At 39.5% G+C, this 19413-nt stretch overlaps 1 protein-coding gene across 1 annotated transcript in view; it reads right to left on the bottom strand.

The window, feature by feature from the left end:
- The window catches only part of IPO11 (importin 11), a 950863-nt gene that overhangs the window by 234490 nt on the left and 696960 nt on the right, over positions 1–19413 (bottom strand). Inside the window, exon 27 of the mRNA XM_053701321.1 lies at positions 18062–18183. Within this exon, the coding sequence (XP_053557296.1) occupies positions 18062–18183 (122 nt within the window). The remainder of the gene's footprint in view (positions 1–18061; positions 18184–19413) is intronic.

Genomic DNA, 19413 nt, shown 5'->3' with positions numbered 1-19413 from the left:
TACCTCCCGTTATGTCAGAAATGATCTTTTTTCAATTCAGGCCCGAACCGGGTCTTTCCTTTGAAAGGAATAGCCAAAAGCTTGGATTTAGAGGACACATCCACAGACCAAGATTTTAACCATAAGGCTCTGCGCGCTAAAATTGAAAATCCTGCATTCTTATCCACCAATTTGCCGATCTGAAAGGCGGCATCCGTAACAAAAGAATTGGCCAGCTTAAGGGCCTTAATTCTGTCCATTATTTCCTCTAAAGAAGTCTCAGTCTTAAGAGACTCTTCTAATGTGTCAACCCAAAAGGCAGCCGCAGTTGTAACAGGTACAATGCAGGCCGTTGGTTGTAATAGAAACCCTTGATGAACAAATAGCTTTTTTAGAAGACCCTCCAACTTTTTATCTATAGGGTCTTTGAAAGCACAACTGTCCACAATAGGATAGTCGTACGCTTAGCCAGGGTAGAGATAGCTCCATCCACCTTAGGGATCGTCTGCCAAGAGTCCTGAACGGTGTCAGCTATAGGGTACATTTTCTTAAAAATAGGGGAAGGGGAGAACGGGATACCCAGTCTTTCCCATTCCCTAGTAATAATTTCCAAAATTCTCTTAGGAACTGGAAAAACGTCAGAATAAGAAGGAACCTCCAAATACCTGTCCATCTTGCACAATTTCTCTGGAGGGACCACAATAGAGTCACAGTCGTCCAGAGTCATCAAAACCTCTCGCAGTAACAGGCCAAGGTGTTCAAGCTTAAATCTGAAGGACATCACGTCCGAATCTGTCTGAGGTAAAGCACTACCTGAGTCAGACAGTTCACCTTCAGACAGAACCTCCCTACCCCCCCCCTTCAAAGCCCTGGGAGGGTACATCGGAGATCGCCATCAAAGAATCAGAAGTCGCATGGACCACCTGGGTCTCTTTTCTACTACGTTTGCTCTTTAACACTGGCAACTTAGATGAAACTTCTGAAAGAGTGGATGACATGACTGCAGCCATATCCTGCAGAGTGAATGACGCAGACGCCGTTGGCGTCACCTGCGCGATCATTAAAGGCTGAGACGCTTGGGGAGAAAGATGCAGCTTATCCTGAATCTCATCAGTCTGAGGACATTCATTAGACATATCATTATTAACGAAAACATTTTCTTTACACTGTAATGCCCTTTTAATACATGAGGGACAAAGTGTAACAGGGGGTTCCACAATGGCATCTAAACACATAAGGCATGTACTTTGTTCAAGGTCGTCTATGTTAACATAACAAACAAGGCAAACTTGGTCGAGTCACAGATCATGTATTTACTAATAGCAATATAGTACTGTGTCTTTATACAAAAATTCTGCAGCTATTTGACAGGCTAATAAAACGGGAGAAGAATTTATCTACGTCCCTTGTTATGATAGACTTTATAACTAGTGCACTGGCCAGAACAAAAGGAATAGTCACCTCGCCGCAGCTCCGCTGCGGCTCCTACCTGCCCCCACGTGCTTCGACACTGACCCTCTCGTGCGGCGCACCTAAGATTGCTTGCAAGGTGTAACAACAAGCGAACTTAGGGTCCATGAAAGAACCGCTACCATCCGGAGCCCAACAGAGGATTTACTGCGCAGAAAGCGCGCAAACATCAAGCCTCGCCTTCATGGGCGTAAACGTAACCCTGCAGTTCCGTTGCATAATTTACCACAGTGAACCGCCATTTACCGGAGTTTACACAAAAACCTCAGCGTCAGCCATCTCTTATGCGATATGTTCACAACATTAAACAGAGATATGCCCAATATAATGTAAAAACATTGTATGACATGGTATAACACCATCATATCCCCAGCGCTTCTAGCATATCTTATCCTTACTAGAATGTCTGTAGGAGCTAAATAATATGTCGGTTCTCGTTCTGATAAACCTTAATGAGAATCTGCATATTGACAAAGGGCAGCCTATTAGCAACATAAAGCCCAGATCGAGAAAAAAGGTAGAGTACAGTCAGATCTGAGATAAGCTGCAGAGCCCCAGAATAAGAGACTGCACTTACCTCTATGCTGAGGAACAGCATAATAACTCACAGTGTCAAGAGGTCCACTCTTCCTCCTGATGTCCTGTGAAGATATAGGGGTCTTAGTTAAGTTTCTCTAAGACCATCACTTCAGAGCAGCACCATAATGGGAGGTGCAGCGAGGTTAAAAACCCCACCAGTTCCCATAGCCAAAGAGGCAATAACTGCAGAGGCTGCTCTATAATAAAATAGTACACTTTGGCACCATTTGAAAATAAAAAACTCTTGATTGAAGAATCTAAACTAACACCTCACATTACCTCTTCCTATCACTAACACAGGCAAAGAGAATGACTGGGTTGGGGGGAAGGGAGGAGCTATTTATGCAGCTCTGCTGTGGAGCTCTTTGTCTCCTCCTGCTGACCAGGAGGCGATATCCCATAAGTAAGGATGAAATCTGTGGACTCGTCATATCTTGTAAAAGAAAAGAGACATATATGGGCAACCACCAATCAGTCGCTAGCTTCCAGTATTGAGTCTATTTAGATATGGTTTTGAACAAAGTATAACAAGAGAACTGAGCAAATTACATAATATAAGTACATTTTAAAGTTGTTTAAAATTGCATGTTCTATCAGAATCATGAAAGTTTAGTTTTGACTATTACTGTCCCTTTAACAAATAATGAGGTGTAATATTTTATTTTCTATGTATATTAACATATTTTGTTCAGTTATTTTCCACCCCTGTGGATTATTTTTAGATGCTAACCCATATTTAAGTCCTATAGGTATTCACTGAGAAGCTCACACACACATCTATCTATTTATAAGAAGACCTGCTAGATAAAAATGTAATTTATGCTTACCTGATAAACTAATTTCTTTCATGCTGGTAATAGTTCACAAGCCATTACTCCTGGGAATTCTATTTCTAGCCACTAGGAGAAGGCAAAGATTCCCAAAACTCCAAGTGCCCTTGGAGTGCCCCCTCAATTCACTGGTAAACTAGTCTGACGTACAGCCAAGCTAGGAGAAGAGGAAAGGTAGGAAAGGACAATAGCAAGAAAAAAAAAGTAGCAGGGAAAAACTACAACTGCCGGCAGAAAAATATAATTAAAATCTAGCAAAAATGGAAGGATCTCATGGTGTAAGAGTTACACTTTTTTCATATAATATATATTAATATACAGTGAAAAGATTACACCTCATTATTCGTTAAAGTGACAGCAAAGTCAAAACGAAACTTTCGTGGTTCAGATAGAACAAGTAATTTTTAATAACTTTAAGGCAACAAATCAAAGTAGCTCTCAAAACTGCCTTATCTTGATGGCAAACAAGACAAGGAGGCCCATAAGAAAGAGGAGACAATTTAGAAACAGCAGGAATAGCTCAAAGAAACAAAACATTCCAAGGCAAAAGCTAAGTATCCATATAGTGCATAGGTTAAAAAAGAGCAACCTGCAACATTCTTAAAACCAAATTAAAGGTTCCAAAAAGGAGAAATTACCAATGGCTTGAACTGTTCCTGATTAAAGTTTCTGAACGTCAGGAATCATAGCAATCTTCTTGAGAAACAAAGCATAAGAGAAAAAGCATAAATCTAACCCTTTACAAAACTGTCGGATAAAACCTTACTCAAACTATCCGGAAGAAACTGAAGAATTCAAGGAATTGTAAAACAGTGCCAGCTAAAACCATACTTCACACATCAATACATAAAGGCATTCCAACTCTATGAAAAACCTTCCTTGTCACAGGAAAATGGGCCTGAATCAAAGTCTGGTTAACAGGGAGAAAAAAAAACCCTCTAAGCAATCAAGCTGAGAAATTTGAGAACATGATGAAAAAAAAAGCCCTGAGAAAGAAGGTTGTGACACAGAGGAAGAGGCCACCTGGGCATCTGCACCAGATCCTGCATTGCTCAAGTCTGTTGGAATTATATCCTCTCCTAATTAGCCTTTCTTTTTAAAAGAAAGGCTAATTAGGAGAGGATATAATTCCAACAGATTTGAGCAATGCAGGCTTGCAGTTAAATCTTATAATAAACTAGCTAATACTGAGAACAAACCCAAGCTAACCAATAATGACACTATTGTTTTCACTACAGAATATTCTGTGCATTATGATGCAGTAGTGAAAATTCTAAAAAAACGTTCACATGTTTTATTAGGGGATGATGTTCTGAAACCATACGTAAAAAACTTTAGGTATGTTTCTAAAAAACCCAGGACATTAGGGAAGGTTCTTGCTCCCAGTTTGGTCTCTGACATGAAGAGTGTTTGTTCAGCTGATTGGTTATCCAAAAAGGGCCTTTTCAAATGCGGGAGTAGGGATTGCATGACCTGCCCTAATCTTATTAGAGGTAAACATTTTTCTTCTACTGTAGATAATAAACAATATGCTATAGATTTTTATGCCAATTGCAAAACTAAATTTGCCATCTATCTCCTGACCTGCAATATTTGCAAATGCCAATATGTAGGTAAAACCTCACGTGAAGTCAGAACCAGATATGGTGAACATGTAAGAGATGTCAAATACTATTCTAAGGACTCAGCAGTAGCTAGTCATTTTAATAGTCTGCATTTCACTCATCTGGCAGATATTTCGGTTCAAATCATTGATATTGCTAGAGTACCTATTAGGGGGGGCAATAGACAACAAATATTAGATAAGAAAGAAATATTTTGGATCATAAAATTAAAAACTTGCCAACCCCAAGGTATGAATAAAGCATGCAATATTAATTATCTCATAGACAACTGACTTAGCATTTGGCTATATACAAGCATCTATTATTATTTTTCTTCTTTTTTATCTCACTATAGAGAATAGGTTTTTTGTATTTGCAATCTCTTATCTCCCCCAAATAATAGCCTTCAATGTTTTTCTAGGTCCTGGCTCATTAATATATTCAATCCAGTAACCCTGTTGTATTCATTGAATACTTACATATATTAACAATAAAATATTCCTTTATTAAATATTGTTGTTAGGCAGTCTCAAACCTCCACCTTCTGTGTTGGTTAATCTTATCCTGTATATTTTCTTTGTATAAGTAATCCCATTGTCAATTTGTGAATGTTTTTAACATTTTCTTGTTTTTAATTATGTTTTGCACTTAAAGGGTTAATGTTTTCCCTTTAAATAGGTATCTCTCACTTGGTGCCATAGCCTATGAATAAGCGCCACTAGGGGGCGCGAAACGCGTCAGGCTTGTTTGCTTTGTTCCCCCCCTGTATCTGTGTACAGCCTCTCATGTATTTTTAACAATTTTTCATTAAAGGTTCTTTTATCCTCTTTTGGAGCGCTTGTCTGGTCTATGCAGAGCCTGCCACTCACTTTGTTGCTTTGTTGCCTACTAGCGATTTGGAGTCTATCGCAGGCTACGGCTCTCTGCCAGTAGTTTACTCTGGAGGACTTCAGTCATATTTGCCGGTTCCGGACGCTGCTATACCGCGCTCACCTTCCGTGGTACCAAAATCAGATAATCTCAAAAGAATAACCAAGTACTGAGTCTGACAAACAGTTTATAAGTCCCTGAGTCAAAATATGCACCCCTTCCATGTACCATCTGTAGCACCAGCATCAAGATTAGTGCCATGTTTAGCGTTTCTATTTGATGCACACTGAATCATGCAGCATATTTTGACCTAATTGCTCCCAGCACAAAATAGCTTCTGTGTACCTCCACACTCCTGGATTGTGTGATAGATGTCAGATGACTATTGCCAGTGTTCCAGTCTGGCAAGTAGCCCTCTTCCTACCCCTGAACTTGTTCTCCTAACAGTCAAAATAATGGCATAACAAAATAAAGGTAAAGGAGTAATTTGTAAATAATGTAAAGTTTAAGAACATTTACAGTAAATGTCCCTTTAAGCTTCATTTATGCAAGTAAGAATTCTATAAAGAAAAACAGACATAGATTCTCTTATTTTTATGCCTCTTTAGTATGTTTGACTGTTTTTCCATATTTACAAAAAGAAAAAAAAAAAAAAAAAAAGATGTTTTAGTACTAAATTTGCCAGCTACTTTATTCTTAATTGTATCTATTTTGCTGACATTTACTTGCTTGCTGGTTATTTTTATACATACATATGCTTTCTTGCTTGAATGTGCTTATTATTAGTGATTTTGCTTCTTTCCCACTGGTAACTGAAGACTTGTTTACCTTCCTGTTTTCCAAGATTACATATCTGTTTATGCATATATGAAAATGCATAGAGCTTCTAAACGCCTGAGTGGTCTGCACCTGTGTTATTACCTAAATATATCTATAAACCTGCATATATCAAGAAGTAATTACACACACCAGGGCAACTCCTGCTGCTGATCACATTTCCAATGACTGTCGACTATTTAGCCTGTCACTAGGTATGGCTGCATCTCATATTATATACCAATGTGGAGTTAAATGCGGAGAAAAATAAAAATGATGCAATACAACAAAAGATATCTAACAAACTGCAATGCATGTTCTATTATATTCTGAGATGTGAATGATATTTTATTCTATACAGCTTAATACAGTAATACCTGTAAGTCAATGGTTCAGCAGCCTCATTTATAGCCAATCTAAATACTGAAAAGATTTCACAAAATTTACGAGTTAAAGGTTTACAGATATTAAAATCACTTTGAACAAACATGAAAAAAACACTACACTAGGAATGCATTTTTACCAGAAACCCTGGGTGTCATGGCACAGCCTTTCCGTCGTAAATGTAAAAGGAAGATGAAGCAGAGCTCCTTTAGTAAAAAAAAATTGTTAAATCAAAGTAAACATTACAAGATTGTGTTAAAAAAACAGCAACCTACTTGTTTGCTTGCAAAATGAGCACTTTTCTCAGTGTAGCCACTTCCCTCAGGGGAATGAGGGAGCTGACATGTTAACAACTTAAGTCCTCAAGTTGTATTCTGTCCTCTATTGAGCAGAGGTAATACAATTAATTCCTGTTATTATTCAGTGAAAGCTAGAGAAAGTCAGCTCAAGTTACTCTAGAAGATTTATAACAAAGCTATAAATGCCTTCCTGTAGAGACCAAAGCCCACTTTCCCAAATTCTCTATACCATGGACTCTGTCACTCTCTCCAACTCTGATGTGTGAGAAATTATTTTACTAAGTTTGTATTTTATTAGACATGTATTGAGCAAAATAACATAATTTATGTAAGAACTTACCTGATAAATTCATTTCTTTCATATTAGCAAGAGTCCATGAGATAGTGACGTATGGGATATACATTCCTACCAGGAGGGGCAAAGTTTCCCAAACCTCAAAATGCCTATAAATACACCCCTCACCACACCCACAAATCAGTTTAACGAATAGCCAAGAAGTGGGGTGATAAGAAAAAAAGTGCGAAAGCATAAAAAATAAGGAATTGGAATAATTGTGCTTTATACAAAAAAATCATAACCACCACAAAAAAGGGAGGGCCTCATGGACTCTTGCTAATAGGAAAGAAATGAATTTATCAGGTAAGTTCTTACATAAATTATGTTTTCTTTCAATTAATTAGCAAGAGTCCATGAGCTAGTGACGTATGGGATAATGAATACCCAAGATGTGGATCTTCCACGCAAGAGTCACTATCTTATAATTGAAAATATAGGCAGAAGAATCAAACTGAAAAAGCTGCCTGAAGTACTTTTCTACCAAAGACTGCTTCTGAGGAAGAAAACACATCAAAATGGTAGAATTTAGTAAAAGTATGCAAAGAAGATCAAGTTGCTGCTTTGCAAATCTGATCAACCGAAGCTTCATTCCTAAATGCCCAGGAAGTAGAGACTGACCTAGTTGAATGAGCTGTAATCCTTTGAGGCGGAGTTCTACCCGACTCAACATAAGCATGATGAAACAAAGACTTTAACCACGATGCCAAAGAAATGGCAGAAGCCTTCTGACCTTCCCTTGAACCAGAAAAGATAACAAATAGACTAGAAGTCTTCTGGAAATCTTAGTAGCTTCAACATAATATTTCAAAGCTCTAACTACATCCAAAGAATGCAACGATCTTTCCTTAGAGATCTTAGGATTAGGACACAATGAAGGAACTACAATTTCTCTACTAATGTTGTTAGAATTCACAACCTTAGGTAAAAATGTAAATGAATTTCGCAAAAACGCCTTATCCTGATGAAAAATCAGAAAAGGAGACTCACAAGAAAGAGCAGATAATTCAGAAACTCTTCTAGCAGAAGAGATGGCCAAAAGAAACAAAACTTTCCAAGAAAGTAATTTAATATCCAGCGAATGCATAGGTTCAAACGGAGGAGCTTGAAGAGCCCCTAGAACCAAATTCAAACTCCAAGGAGGAGAAATTGACTTAATAACAGGTTTTATACGAACCAAAGCTTGTACAAAACAATAAATATCAGGAAGACTAGCAATCTTTCTGTGAAAAAGAACAGAAAGAGCAGAGATTTGTCCTTTCAAGGAACTTGCAGACAAACCTTTATCCAAACCATCCTGAAGAAACTGTAAAATTCTAGGAATTCTAAAAGAATGCCAAGAAAAAAGATGAGAAAAACACCAAGAAATGTAAGTCTTCCAGACTCGATAATATATCATCCTAGATACAGATTTACGAGCCTGTAACATAGTATTAATTACGGAGTCAGAGAAACCTCTATGACTGAGAATCAAGCGTTCAATCTCCATACCTTCAAATTTAAGGATTTGAGATCCTGATGGAAAAAAGAACCTTGCGATAGAAGGTCTGGTCTTAACGGAAGAGTCCACGGTTGGCAAGGAAACATCCGGACAAGATCCGCATACCAAAACCTGTGAGGCCATGCTGGAGCCACGAGCAGAATAAACGAACGCTCCTTTAGAATTTTGGAAATCACTCTTGGAAGAAGAACTAGAGGCGGAAAGATATAAGCAGGATGATACTTCCAAGGAAGTGACAATGCATCCACTGCTTCCGCCTGAGGATCCCTGGATCTGGACAGATACCTGGGAAGCTTCTTGTTTAGATGAGAAGCCATCAGATCTATTTCTGGAAGTCCCCATATTTGAACAATCTGAAGAAATACCTCTGGGTGAAGAGACCATTCGCCCGGATGTAGCGTTTGGCGACTGAGATAATCCGCTTCCCAATTGTCTATACCTGGGATATGAACCGCAGAAATTAGACAGGAGCTGGATTCCACCCATGCAAGTATTCGAGATACTTCTTTTATAGCCAGAGGACTGTGAGTCCCTCCTTGATGATTGACATATGCCACGGTTGTGACATTGTCCGTCTGGAAACAAATGAACGACTCTCTCTTTAGAAGAGGCCACGACTGAAGAGCTCTAAAAATTGCAAAGTTCCAAAATGTTGATTGTTCATCTCGCCTCCTGAGATTCCCAAATCCCTTGTGCTGTCAGAAACCCCCATACAGCTCCCCAACCTGTCAGACTTGCATCTGTTGAGATCACAGTCCAGGTTGGAAGAACAAAAGAAGCCCCCTGAACTAAACGATGGTGGTCTGTCCACCACGTCAGAGGGTGTCGAACAATCGGTTTTAAAGATATTAATTGAGATATCTTTGAATAATCCCTGCACCACTGGTTCAGCATACAGAGCTGAATAGGTCGCATGTGAAAACGAGCAAAGGGGATCGCGTCCAATGCAGCAGTCATAAGACCTAGAATTTCCATGCATAAGGCTACCGAAGGGAATGATTGAGACTGAAGGTTTCGACAAGCTGAAACCAATTTCAGACGTCTCTTGTCCGTCAGAGACAGAGTCATGGACACTGAATCTATCTGGAAACCTAAAAAGGTTACCCTTGTCTGAGGAATCAACGAACTTTTTGGTAAATTGATCCTCCAACCATGTTCTTGAAGAAACAACACTCATAAAAGACTGGAAAGGTTCTTTCTATTGAAAATGAGCAAAGGGAATTAAATCCAATGCTGTGGCCATAAGACCTAAAACTTCTATGCATATATAGCAACTGAAGGAAATAATAGAGACTAAAGGTACCGACAGACGGAACCCAATAAAATTGTCCCTTGTCTGATAGAGACAAAGACAGTGACATAAACTATCTGGAAACCTAAAAAAGGTGACCGTTGCGTGAGGAATCAAGAGCTTTTGAAAAAAAGATCCTCTAACTATGTCCTGAAGAGCAAAGTGAATCATATGAGATTCCGCATCCTCAGAAAATAATCTGAATGAAAACAGAAAAATGAAAATATGCATTTATTGTATCTAATGAAAACAAATAATGCTATCAATGACCATAAAAAGGCAGAATAGTTTGAATAAAACTCCAAAACCCAGTTCCTAAAAGAGGATCTGGAAGAAATACCCCAGAAGATTCCAGGTCTGAGCAGCGCTTGAACCCCATGGGTGCCCAGCCATGCTTCAACAGTACCCAAAACATATAGGACAGAAACACACTTAAAGAAAGTGTTAGCCTTACTGGAATAAAATCAAAGAAATTTGGACCAAATAGAACCAAATAAATTTCAAAGAAGTCTTAACCTGCCCCTTACCAGCCAAGCTGGAATACGGCATGTACATCGCAATATTAGGGAGCTGATTTCGAACTGAAAAATTTCCAATTATAAACATGTTACTCGGGAAAGAACTCAGGAATTTGTTCCTTAATAAGAACAACCAAACTAGTATAAGCTTAAAGTTTTAGTCTTAGAACTCAATTTGAAGCCCAGAGTAACAGTTAAGAATTTAATCCAATTATAAAACAAATAATTGATTATCTTAGAACAAAAGAAATATGGATTTTTTAAAAATCACAAAATTCTTCTAGCTAAAATAGCTAAAGACATAGATTAACCCTCATTTGCGAAAATATTCAATAAAATGAAGACACAAATGTAATTATTAGCATGATAGTCCAGTTTAAAGGGCCAGTCAATACAGTGGACTTGCATAATCAATAAATGCAAAACAACAAGACAAATGCAACAGCACCTAGTCTAGAAAATGTTGTCCCTTTAACAATGCTAAAATAAATCATAATCTGATACTTGATCTTAAAGTAAACAGAAAAAATGAAGCAATTGCAATATCCAAATAAATCACAGGACCAAGTACCTGAAACTAAATAATTTTCCATAAATAAGATACAACTATCTAAAGGAAAATAAATACTATTTTGCTATAGAAACAATAGCATAATTAGTAGGAGTAGAGATAGCCCCAATAAATTGGAGAACCCTCCAAATTGAATTTAACTGCTGGCAAAGAATATAGTTTAAAACCTTTGAAGAAGGAATAAAAGAAAATTCTCAGCCTATTCCATTCCCTAGTATGGGGAATTGGAAAGAAAACCTCTGAAAACACAGAAGAATAAATAGGCAGAAATAGTGTCAGCTAGTCTTAAAGAACTAGTTACCTTAATATCCAAAATAATCAACACCTTTTCAACAAAGAACAAATGTACTTTAATAATAAAAAAATAATAAAAAAGTAGATTTGTTAGTGTCAATATCTGATGAAGAGAATTTCTGAAAGAGAAAAAAACATCATCAGAGAAGGATAACTCAGTATGTTGTTGGTTATTTGAAACTTCAATAATTAAAAAAGAAGTGAAAAAGACCTAAAAATTTTATTAGAAGGCACAAAGTCAGACAAAGCCTTTAAAATAGAATCAGAAAAATATTTCTTATAAATCTTCTAAATATTTCTTGTACATAAGATGTAAGAATGGCAATATATAAAGCATAAATACTAATGGATTCTGCATGTAAAAGTATATCATAATAACTTATTACAAACTATAGCTAAAGATAAACATTTATAACATTTAAACTAAATGAACTTAGCTTTGGTAGAACTGAAACTCAGTTAAGCGTTTTTCCAGAAGTGGCTTCTGATTCAGGGTCAATCTGAGACATCTTGCAATATGTAATAGAAAAAACAACATATAAAGCAAAATTGATCAAATTCCTTAAATGACAGTTTCAAGAATGGGAAAAAAATGCCAATGAACAAGCTTCTAGCAACCAGAAGCAATAAACAATGAGACTTAAATATTGTGGAGACAACAATGACGCTCAAATTTTTTAGCGCCAAAAAAGCCGCCCACATTATTTGGCGCCTAAATGCTTTTGGCGCCAAAAATGACGCCACATCCGGTAACGCCGACATTTCTTGGCGCAAAAAACGTAAAAAAAATGACGCAACTTCCGGCGACACGTATGACGCCGGAAATGACAAGAAAATTTTTGCGCCAAGAAAGTCCGCGTCAAGAATGACGCAATAAAATGAAGCATTTTCAGCCCCCGCGAGCCTAACAGCCCACAGGAAAAAAGTCAAATTTTAAGGTAAGAAAAAAATTATTGATTCATATGCATTATCCCAAATATGAAACTGACTGTCTGAAATAAGGAACATTGAACATCCTGAATCAAGGCAAATAAATGTTTAAACACATATATTTAGAACTTTATATAAAAATGCCCAACCATAGCTTAGAGTGTCACAGAAAATAAGACTTACTTACCCCAGGACACTCATCTACATGTAGTAGAAAGCCAAACCAGTACTGAAACGAGAATCAGTAGAGGTAATGGTATATATAAGAGTATATCGTCGATCTGAAAAGGGAGGTAAGAGATTAATCTCTACGACCGATAACAGAGAACCTATGAAATAGACCCCGTAGAAGGAGATCATTGAATTCGAATAGGCAATACTCTCTTCACATCCCTCTGACATTCACTGCACACTGAGAGGAAAACCGGGCTCCAGCCTGCTGCGAAGCGCATATCAACGTAGAATCTAGCACAAACTTACTTCACCACCTCCATGGGAGGCAAAGTTTGTAAAACTGATTTGTGGGTGTGGTGAGGGGTGTATTTATAGGCATTTTGAGGTTTGGGAAACTTTGCCCCTCCTGGTAGGAATGTATATCCCATACGTCACTAGCTCATGGACTCTTGCTAATTACATGAAAGAAAACTACAAGTAATATTCAAATGTAACCAAAAGGGCAGGCTTGAAAGGACATGAATAAAAATGGTTAAAATAATCATTAGGGCAATACAACCATCTAAAAAGGAAAGCATCTTGCACCTGAAACATTTTGTAAGGAACCCTTTTTTTGTTGATTCTAGTTAAACAGTGGTATTTTTGCTAGGAACTGCAATACACTAGCCAAAAAAAAACAAGTTAGATTATCATACAGGACTCACTGGCTAACAACATGCAGAAAAAAGAAAAATTATGCTTACCTGATAATTTTCGTTTCATCAGATGGAAAGAGTCCACATTCATTACTTTTAGGAATTCAGAACCTGGCCACCAGGAGGAGGCAAAGACATCCAAGCCAAAGGCTTAAATACTCCTCCCACTTCCCTCATCCCCCAGTCATTCTGCTGGGGTTAAAAGGAACAGTAGAAGAAATATCAGGGTGAAAAGGTGCCAGAAGAACAAAAATACAGACACCCCACAGAAAAAATACGGGAGGGGAGCTGTGGACTCTTTCCATCTGGAGAAAGGAAAATTATCAGGTAAGCATAATTTAAGTTTTTCTTCATAAATGGAAAGAGTCCACAGCTGCATTCATTACTTTTGGGAAAACAATATCCAAGCTATAGAGGACACTGAATGCAAAAACAGGAGGGTACAAGAGGCAGCCCCATTCTGAGGGCCCCAGGCCTGAAAACCCCTACCCAACAAAATCCTGCTTCGTCCGAAGCCGAGAACAACTTTGAAAAAAAGGAAAAAGCCCAAGGACACTGACCCGCAGATAGTCCACAAGCGTTGCTAGAGACCGCAGGAACTAGACTCGACTGAGTCAACAGCCTCCAGGAGACGCCGTCACCCAGCAGTCGGTCTCCAAACAACACACCTCTTACTAAAGAAAGGGAACAAGCTACAGTATTCTTCCACAAAGAAGAAAAGACACAGAGAAAACATGATTGTACTTGTAAAGCGCGGCTAATCCCCCTTAAGGGACTCAAGGCGCTGCTCATCTTATCAACCTTGAAAGGAGAAAGGCTGAGTAGACCTTGCCGTGGATCGAACTTGCAACCCTCAGTGCAGAGTAGCCACAGTGCATTAGTATGCTGAGCTAGCTGTCCAGCTAGCAAAAGAAACTACAGAAAAAAAAACAACTAAAAGGGGCACGACAAGTCTTAGATAAAAACACAGAGCAAAAAAACCTGAGAAACCGGGTCAGGCTAAGAGATAGAAACAAGGGGAGGCAACGCCCAGACCCAAGAAATACAGAAACCACGGGATAAAGCTGGGAGTCTGAAACAGAGAGAGGATCTTCCCCTAACACAGTGCAACCGCACTCTAAAAAGCAACTGAAGACGAAGGTCCCAAAAAGGTAGCTTAGAATACCGAAATATTTATAAACAAAACCTTGTGCAGCAAGCTCAGATAGGTCTGAAGCAAAAACACTGCACACTACAGTCATCTAAAAATGACCCTGAAACTTAAATACTTGCAGGGCAAGTAGAAAGCAGCTAAAGATAGGATCCTTCAGATTGCTAAGAATCTCCTAACCAGCAGATAATATCGCAGGCTATCTTGAACGTGGAAAAAGGAGAAACCTCAAAGAGGCTTACCGTACCTCGAATGCTCCGAGGACGAATTAGTAGAGCAACAGATCTCAGATCATGCTTCAACACCGGACCAGCCCAAGCGAAAGACCCCAACCACAAGCCCTCAGGGAATAGAAAGAAAAAGGGGGGACTCACCCACCCCAACAGAGCTTGGGTGCCAACAGAGAAAAATGCAATAGATCCGTAGGAAGACCTGTCACAATTCTATTAGACAGTCTCTACGTAGAGAGATCAATTTCCAACAGGTGGAACAGAGCCCACAGAGAAGCAGATGCTGCCCCTTACAGAAATAAGCCACCTGATCCAACCTCCTACACACAGGGCAGGACAATGACACTCCAGAGAGAGGAAACCCCAGCTCATAAAGAAAAACTATACCCTCAAAAGAGAAGGGCACAGATAAGAACAACATACATGTCCACAAGACATGAAGCCATAGTATGATCAAAACACGGAACAAATGAAAAAATCATCCAGACACCACTGTTGACCCAACAGAGAAAAAATTCCCCATGAAGAGGAGCACACTCCGTCCAAAGGACAAGTCAGGCCTTAAAGTTTATAACAAGTACCTGAAGGTGGATGTGAACTCTGGCTTTCCTGCTTGCAAGCCCAAAGAGCTAGCCCCAATGTCGCAACATAGGGTCCCTGAAAAAACTGGGTCGTCCCAAACCTTCCACAGGATCATAAGTCTCGAAACTCCAAGAAGGATCCAAGACAAGAACCCTGGACCTGGGACCCAGAATCGCCCTAGAACGAACGACACCCCCAGGGAACACAAAATACCCCGTCTGAAGCAATCAGACCTCACCGGGGAACCTGGAGAACGGGTACAGGACTCACTCTTAAATCCCAGCCCAAAGGGAAGAGAACACCCTTAGCCGGAGGTCAACACCCCCCCCCCAAATTTCTCTAGAGCCCAAAGGCCCCAAGGGCAACACTAAAAGAAATCAGAACGAGAACAGAGTCCCCCGAAAGAAAGAGTAGAAAAGAAAGGCTAGTTTCCATAATCCTTTCAGATTAACGTTCCAGAGGACCACACCAAAGAGAGAAGAATGCAAAGCATCCCGAACCCAGGCAGAAAAATATCCCCTAAGCAAAAAGTTTGAAAAAAGAGACAACACCTCCTATCGCCCCCTGATATGGAGACAACTAACTCCCGACGGAAGACAGAGCCTCATGGCCTTCACTTCCTAATTAAGCGGCCAAAGCTGCCAGAAAAACCGGACGAAGTCCAGAAAGTCTCGACCCAAAGGAAGAGAACCTCTAAAAGGAACAAGTCCTAAAAGGACACTTACAAAGAGACCATGAAAGGCAAAACCATAAGAACGGCAGTATAAAGGACCTAAATCCTCCAAACCACAACAGGAAGGAACACTCTAGTTCCTGGAAAAACCGGAAACGACTGAGCATGTCGCTGAGGCTCTTAACGGAGTCTCGGCCACTAGATTGAAAGCCGAATGAGGACTGAACCAATCCCCCATGTCCCTAAGCAACCACGGACTATCAAGTCTTCTCAGGATGCTAGTTGAAGATTGTAAAATAAAACAAGTAAACAACACAAATCATATTGTGATCACTAGACGCCCTCACCGGACCAGCCGGACATAAAAAGGCGCCACGTGTCTGAACCGGCCCCCGAAGGTTGACCCCGAGGCCTCAGGGGCAGTCGCTCCCCCGGAGGGCTGAACTGGACCAGACGATCCCACACCTGACGAGTTCCGGTTAACGGAACACGGACAATATCGTAAGCACACTCCCGGGAGGTGTGGATGCGTCAGGGCCAAAGATATGGCCAAGTGGAACCGTGTCATAACCTCCGGTGGGAACAGGCCACACTCCGTAGAAGGATAAGTAGTGTTTGGGTTACCTGCATGCGTAGTAAGAGTTAGTGGTAGGGAACTCGCCTCATGGGAAATAGAATCCCCAGAGGCGGATGGCTCAGTGGGCACATAATTCCCTGATCCCGAAGAACAGGGCACTCTAAAGCATTCGGAACATAACTGATGGGCATGTATCACCTGGGCCAATTCTTCACAAGAAGTAGAGTCTGAATCAGAGACATCCGTCTCCAAAAAATCAGAATAATGGACCAATAAGAAAAATCTCAACGGCACCTTACACCCCCAATGGCTGGGGCACTCACCACCTCCAGGGAACCAGACACCATCGGACCAGGATATCTCCGTCACCACATGGTCAGTAATGTGGAGATGGAGAGCCAAAATGTGGCCTGCCCGGTCACAAGGTAAACCGTGCAGTCCATGCAAAAGCGCGCCCGACCGTAAAGGCTGCGTCACTAGACATAGGCCGTTATGTTCCCAAATAGCCATGAGCCGAAGCAACACTACACAGTAGCAGACAAAATCACATAACAAACATGATTATAAACCCCCCTGTTCAATAACCCCCCTTCAGGAGATATTAACCCTTGATTTGTAGATACAAAAAGGAGCCACACTTAAACCCTATGTTAAAGCTATCCCTGAAAGGTTGTAGCCCCTCTCTGATAAACAGTTGTAATTACAATCCATCCACGATAAAAGTAAAATTAAACGATCTTACCGGAATCTACGCCGTGGAACAGGAACATGGCCCTTCGAGTGTGACAGATAGTAGCGTTGCTTCTGCCATGGACTTGAGAGAAATAAGCAGGCAGCGAAACTCGTCAACGCTGATTGCTTTTGGAGCTGTCAATATGAGTCAGGATGGTTTCGCAGAAACTCTCTCCCTGCATCTCCCTTTCATCCATGCTCTCACTAAGAGGCTGACCGGACTACTTAAAAATCCAGTCCCATGCCGAAGAGTATTATCCTCCATAAAAGACTATCGAAAACTTCTGACACTTCTATGCCAACCTCCTGGGACGAAAGGCACAGAATGACTGGGGGATGAAAGAAGTGGGGGAGGTATTTAAGCCTTTGGCTGGGATGTCTTTGCCTCCTCCTGGTGGCCAGGTTCTGAATTCCCAAAAGTAATAAAAACAGCTGTGAACTTTTCATTTATGAAGAAAATTACACTTTATGTGTTCTTCAAAACTTATAAACGTGTAACTATCACTAGAAGAATGAATACAAAACAGAAAATACATATTTCCCACTGTCTAGTTGGTCCCACTACTTGGCAACCACACACAAAGGTATGAAAAAAAAGAGAGGCAAAGACTGTCAAGTTGAAAGAGCCATTTGTTTAACCTGAAAACTAATTATAGAGGTGGGACATTTACATGACGACAGAGCTAACACGTGTAAGGAATCAGTGCTCATCATTAATGACTAATAAAATAATTTGACAGCTAAGATATACAAAGTATTACAAAGGCTGAACAAATGTGTATTACCTGTTGAATATAAGGAACTAAAGAAGTGAAAATGTAAATTATAAATTAGGAGTATGATAATCCATCTGGTGTAATGAACTTATGTCAGTTCTATACAGGCTTCAACATGATAATTCTAAAATAAAAAATTCTATATTAAAATAATTTTAAGAACTAGCACATTCGTATAGGTCAGCAAATATTTATGTCTTACCTATTAACAGAAGGTAGGAGAGAAATCATGGCTAACGCTGATAACTTTCTCCTTTCTGGTTGGGTAATATTGTCCATTCGATCCACCCACATGTCAATCAAATTTCCAAGAACTTTGTCAGCCTACATTGAATACAAACTAAAATTACTTATAGTATTATCCTTTTATGAAATTGATCATAAAAAGGGGAACTTTAAAAAAATTGCTACACCCCCAATTTTTTTTTGTTTCTATATTAAAAAAGAATAAATAGTGTAACTATTTAGCTTTAATTATTAAAATGTTTAAAACACACAACTGTTTAGTTTAAAAAATAAACTTAAAGATGTTATGAAATTATTTTAAATTTATCAATAATATTAAAAAAAAACATTTAGAAGGTCTAGCATGTGAGGGTAACAAATATAGGAGTATATGTTATTTTGTAGACCTTACTTTACTGGTCTAGAATTCTTGCTGATGATAATCCCCCAACGTGACTTACTGGAATCTTTCACCATTACTAGAGAGGCAACTAGATCATTAGATTAACCCCTTAACGACCAACGACGTATGGGGTACGTCCTGCAAAAAAATGCAGTTAACGACCAAGGACGTACCCTACAGAAAATAGTATTTTTAAAATAAAATAATAATAAAAACCATATTTGATTTCAAACTGGGTACTGGCAGACAGCTGCCAGTACCCAATATGGCGCAATAAGGCAGAGAGAGGGGGGTTAGAGAGCTGTTTGGGGGGGGGGGGGGGATCAGGGAGGTTGGGGGCTAAGGGAGGATACTACAGAACAGAATTATTATTTAAAAAAAAAAAAATCCCCCAAAAAACTCTTATTTTAGTACTGGCAGACTTACTGCCAGTACTTAAGATGGCGGGGACAATTGTGAGGTGGGGGAGGGAAGAGAGCTGTTTGGGAGGAATCTGGGGGTGTGATGTGTCATGTGGGAGGTTGATACCTACACTAAAGCTAAAATTAACCCTGCAAGCTCCCTAAAAGCTCCCTAATTAACCCCTTCACTGCTGGGCATTATACACGTATGGTGCGCAGCGGCATTTAGCTGCCTTCAAATTACCAAAAAGCAAAGCCAAAGCCAAATATGTCTGCTATTTCTGAACAAAGGGGATCCCAGAGAAGCTTTTACAACCATTTATGCCATAATTGCACAAGCTGTTTGTAAATAGTTTTAGTGAGAAACCTAAAATTGGGAAAATTTTACGTTTTATTTTTATTTGTTCGCATTTGGCGGTGAAATTGTAGCATGAAATATACCAAAATGGGCCTAGATCAATACTTTGGGTTGTCTACTACACTACACTAAAGCTAAAATTAAAACTACAAGCTCCCTAATTTGCT

This window comes from Bombina bombina, chromosome 2 (genome assembly GCF_027579735.1).
Source record: "Bombina bombina isolate aBomBom1 chromosome 2, aBomBom1.pri, whole genome shotgun sequence".
In the NCBI taxonomy this organism is placed as follows: domain Eukaryota; kingdom Metazoa; phylum Chordata; class Amphibia; order Anura; family Bombinatoridae; genus Bombina; species Bombina bombina.
The sequence above is the reverse complement of the archived record's forward strand: the minus strand, read 5'-3'. Positions and strand labels throughout refer to the sequence as shown.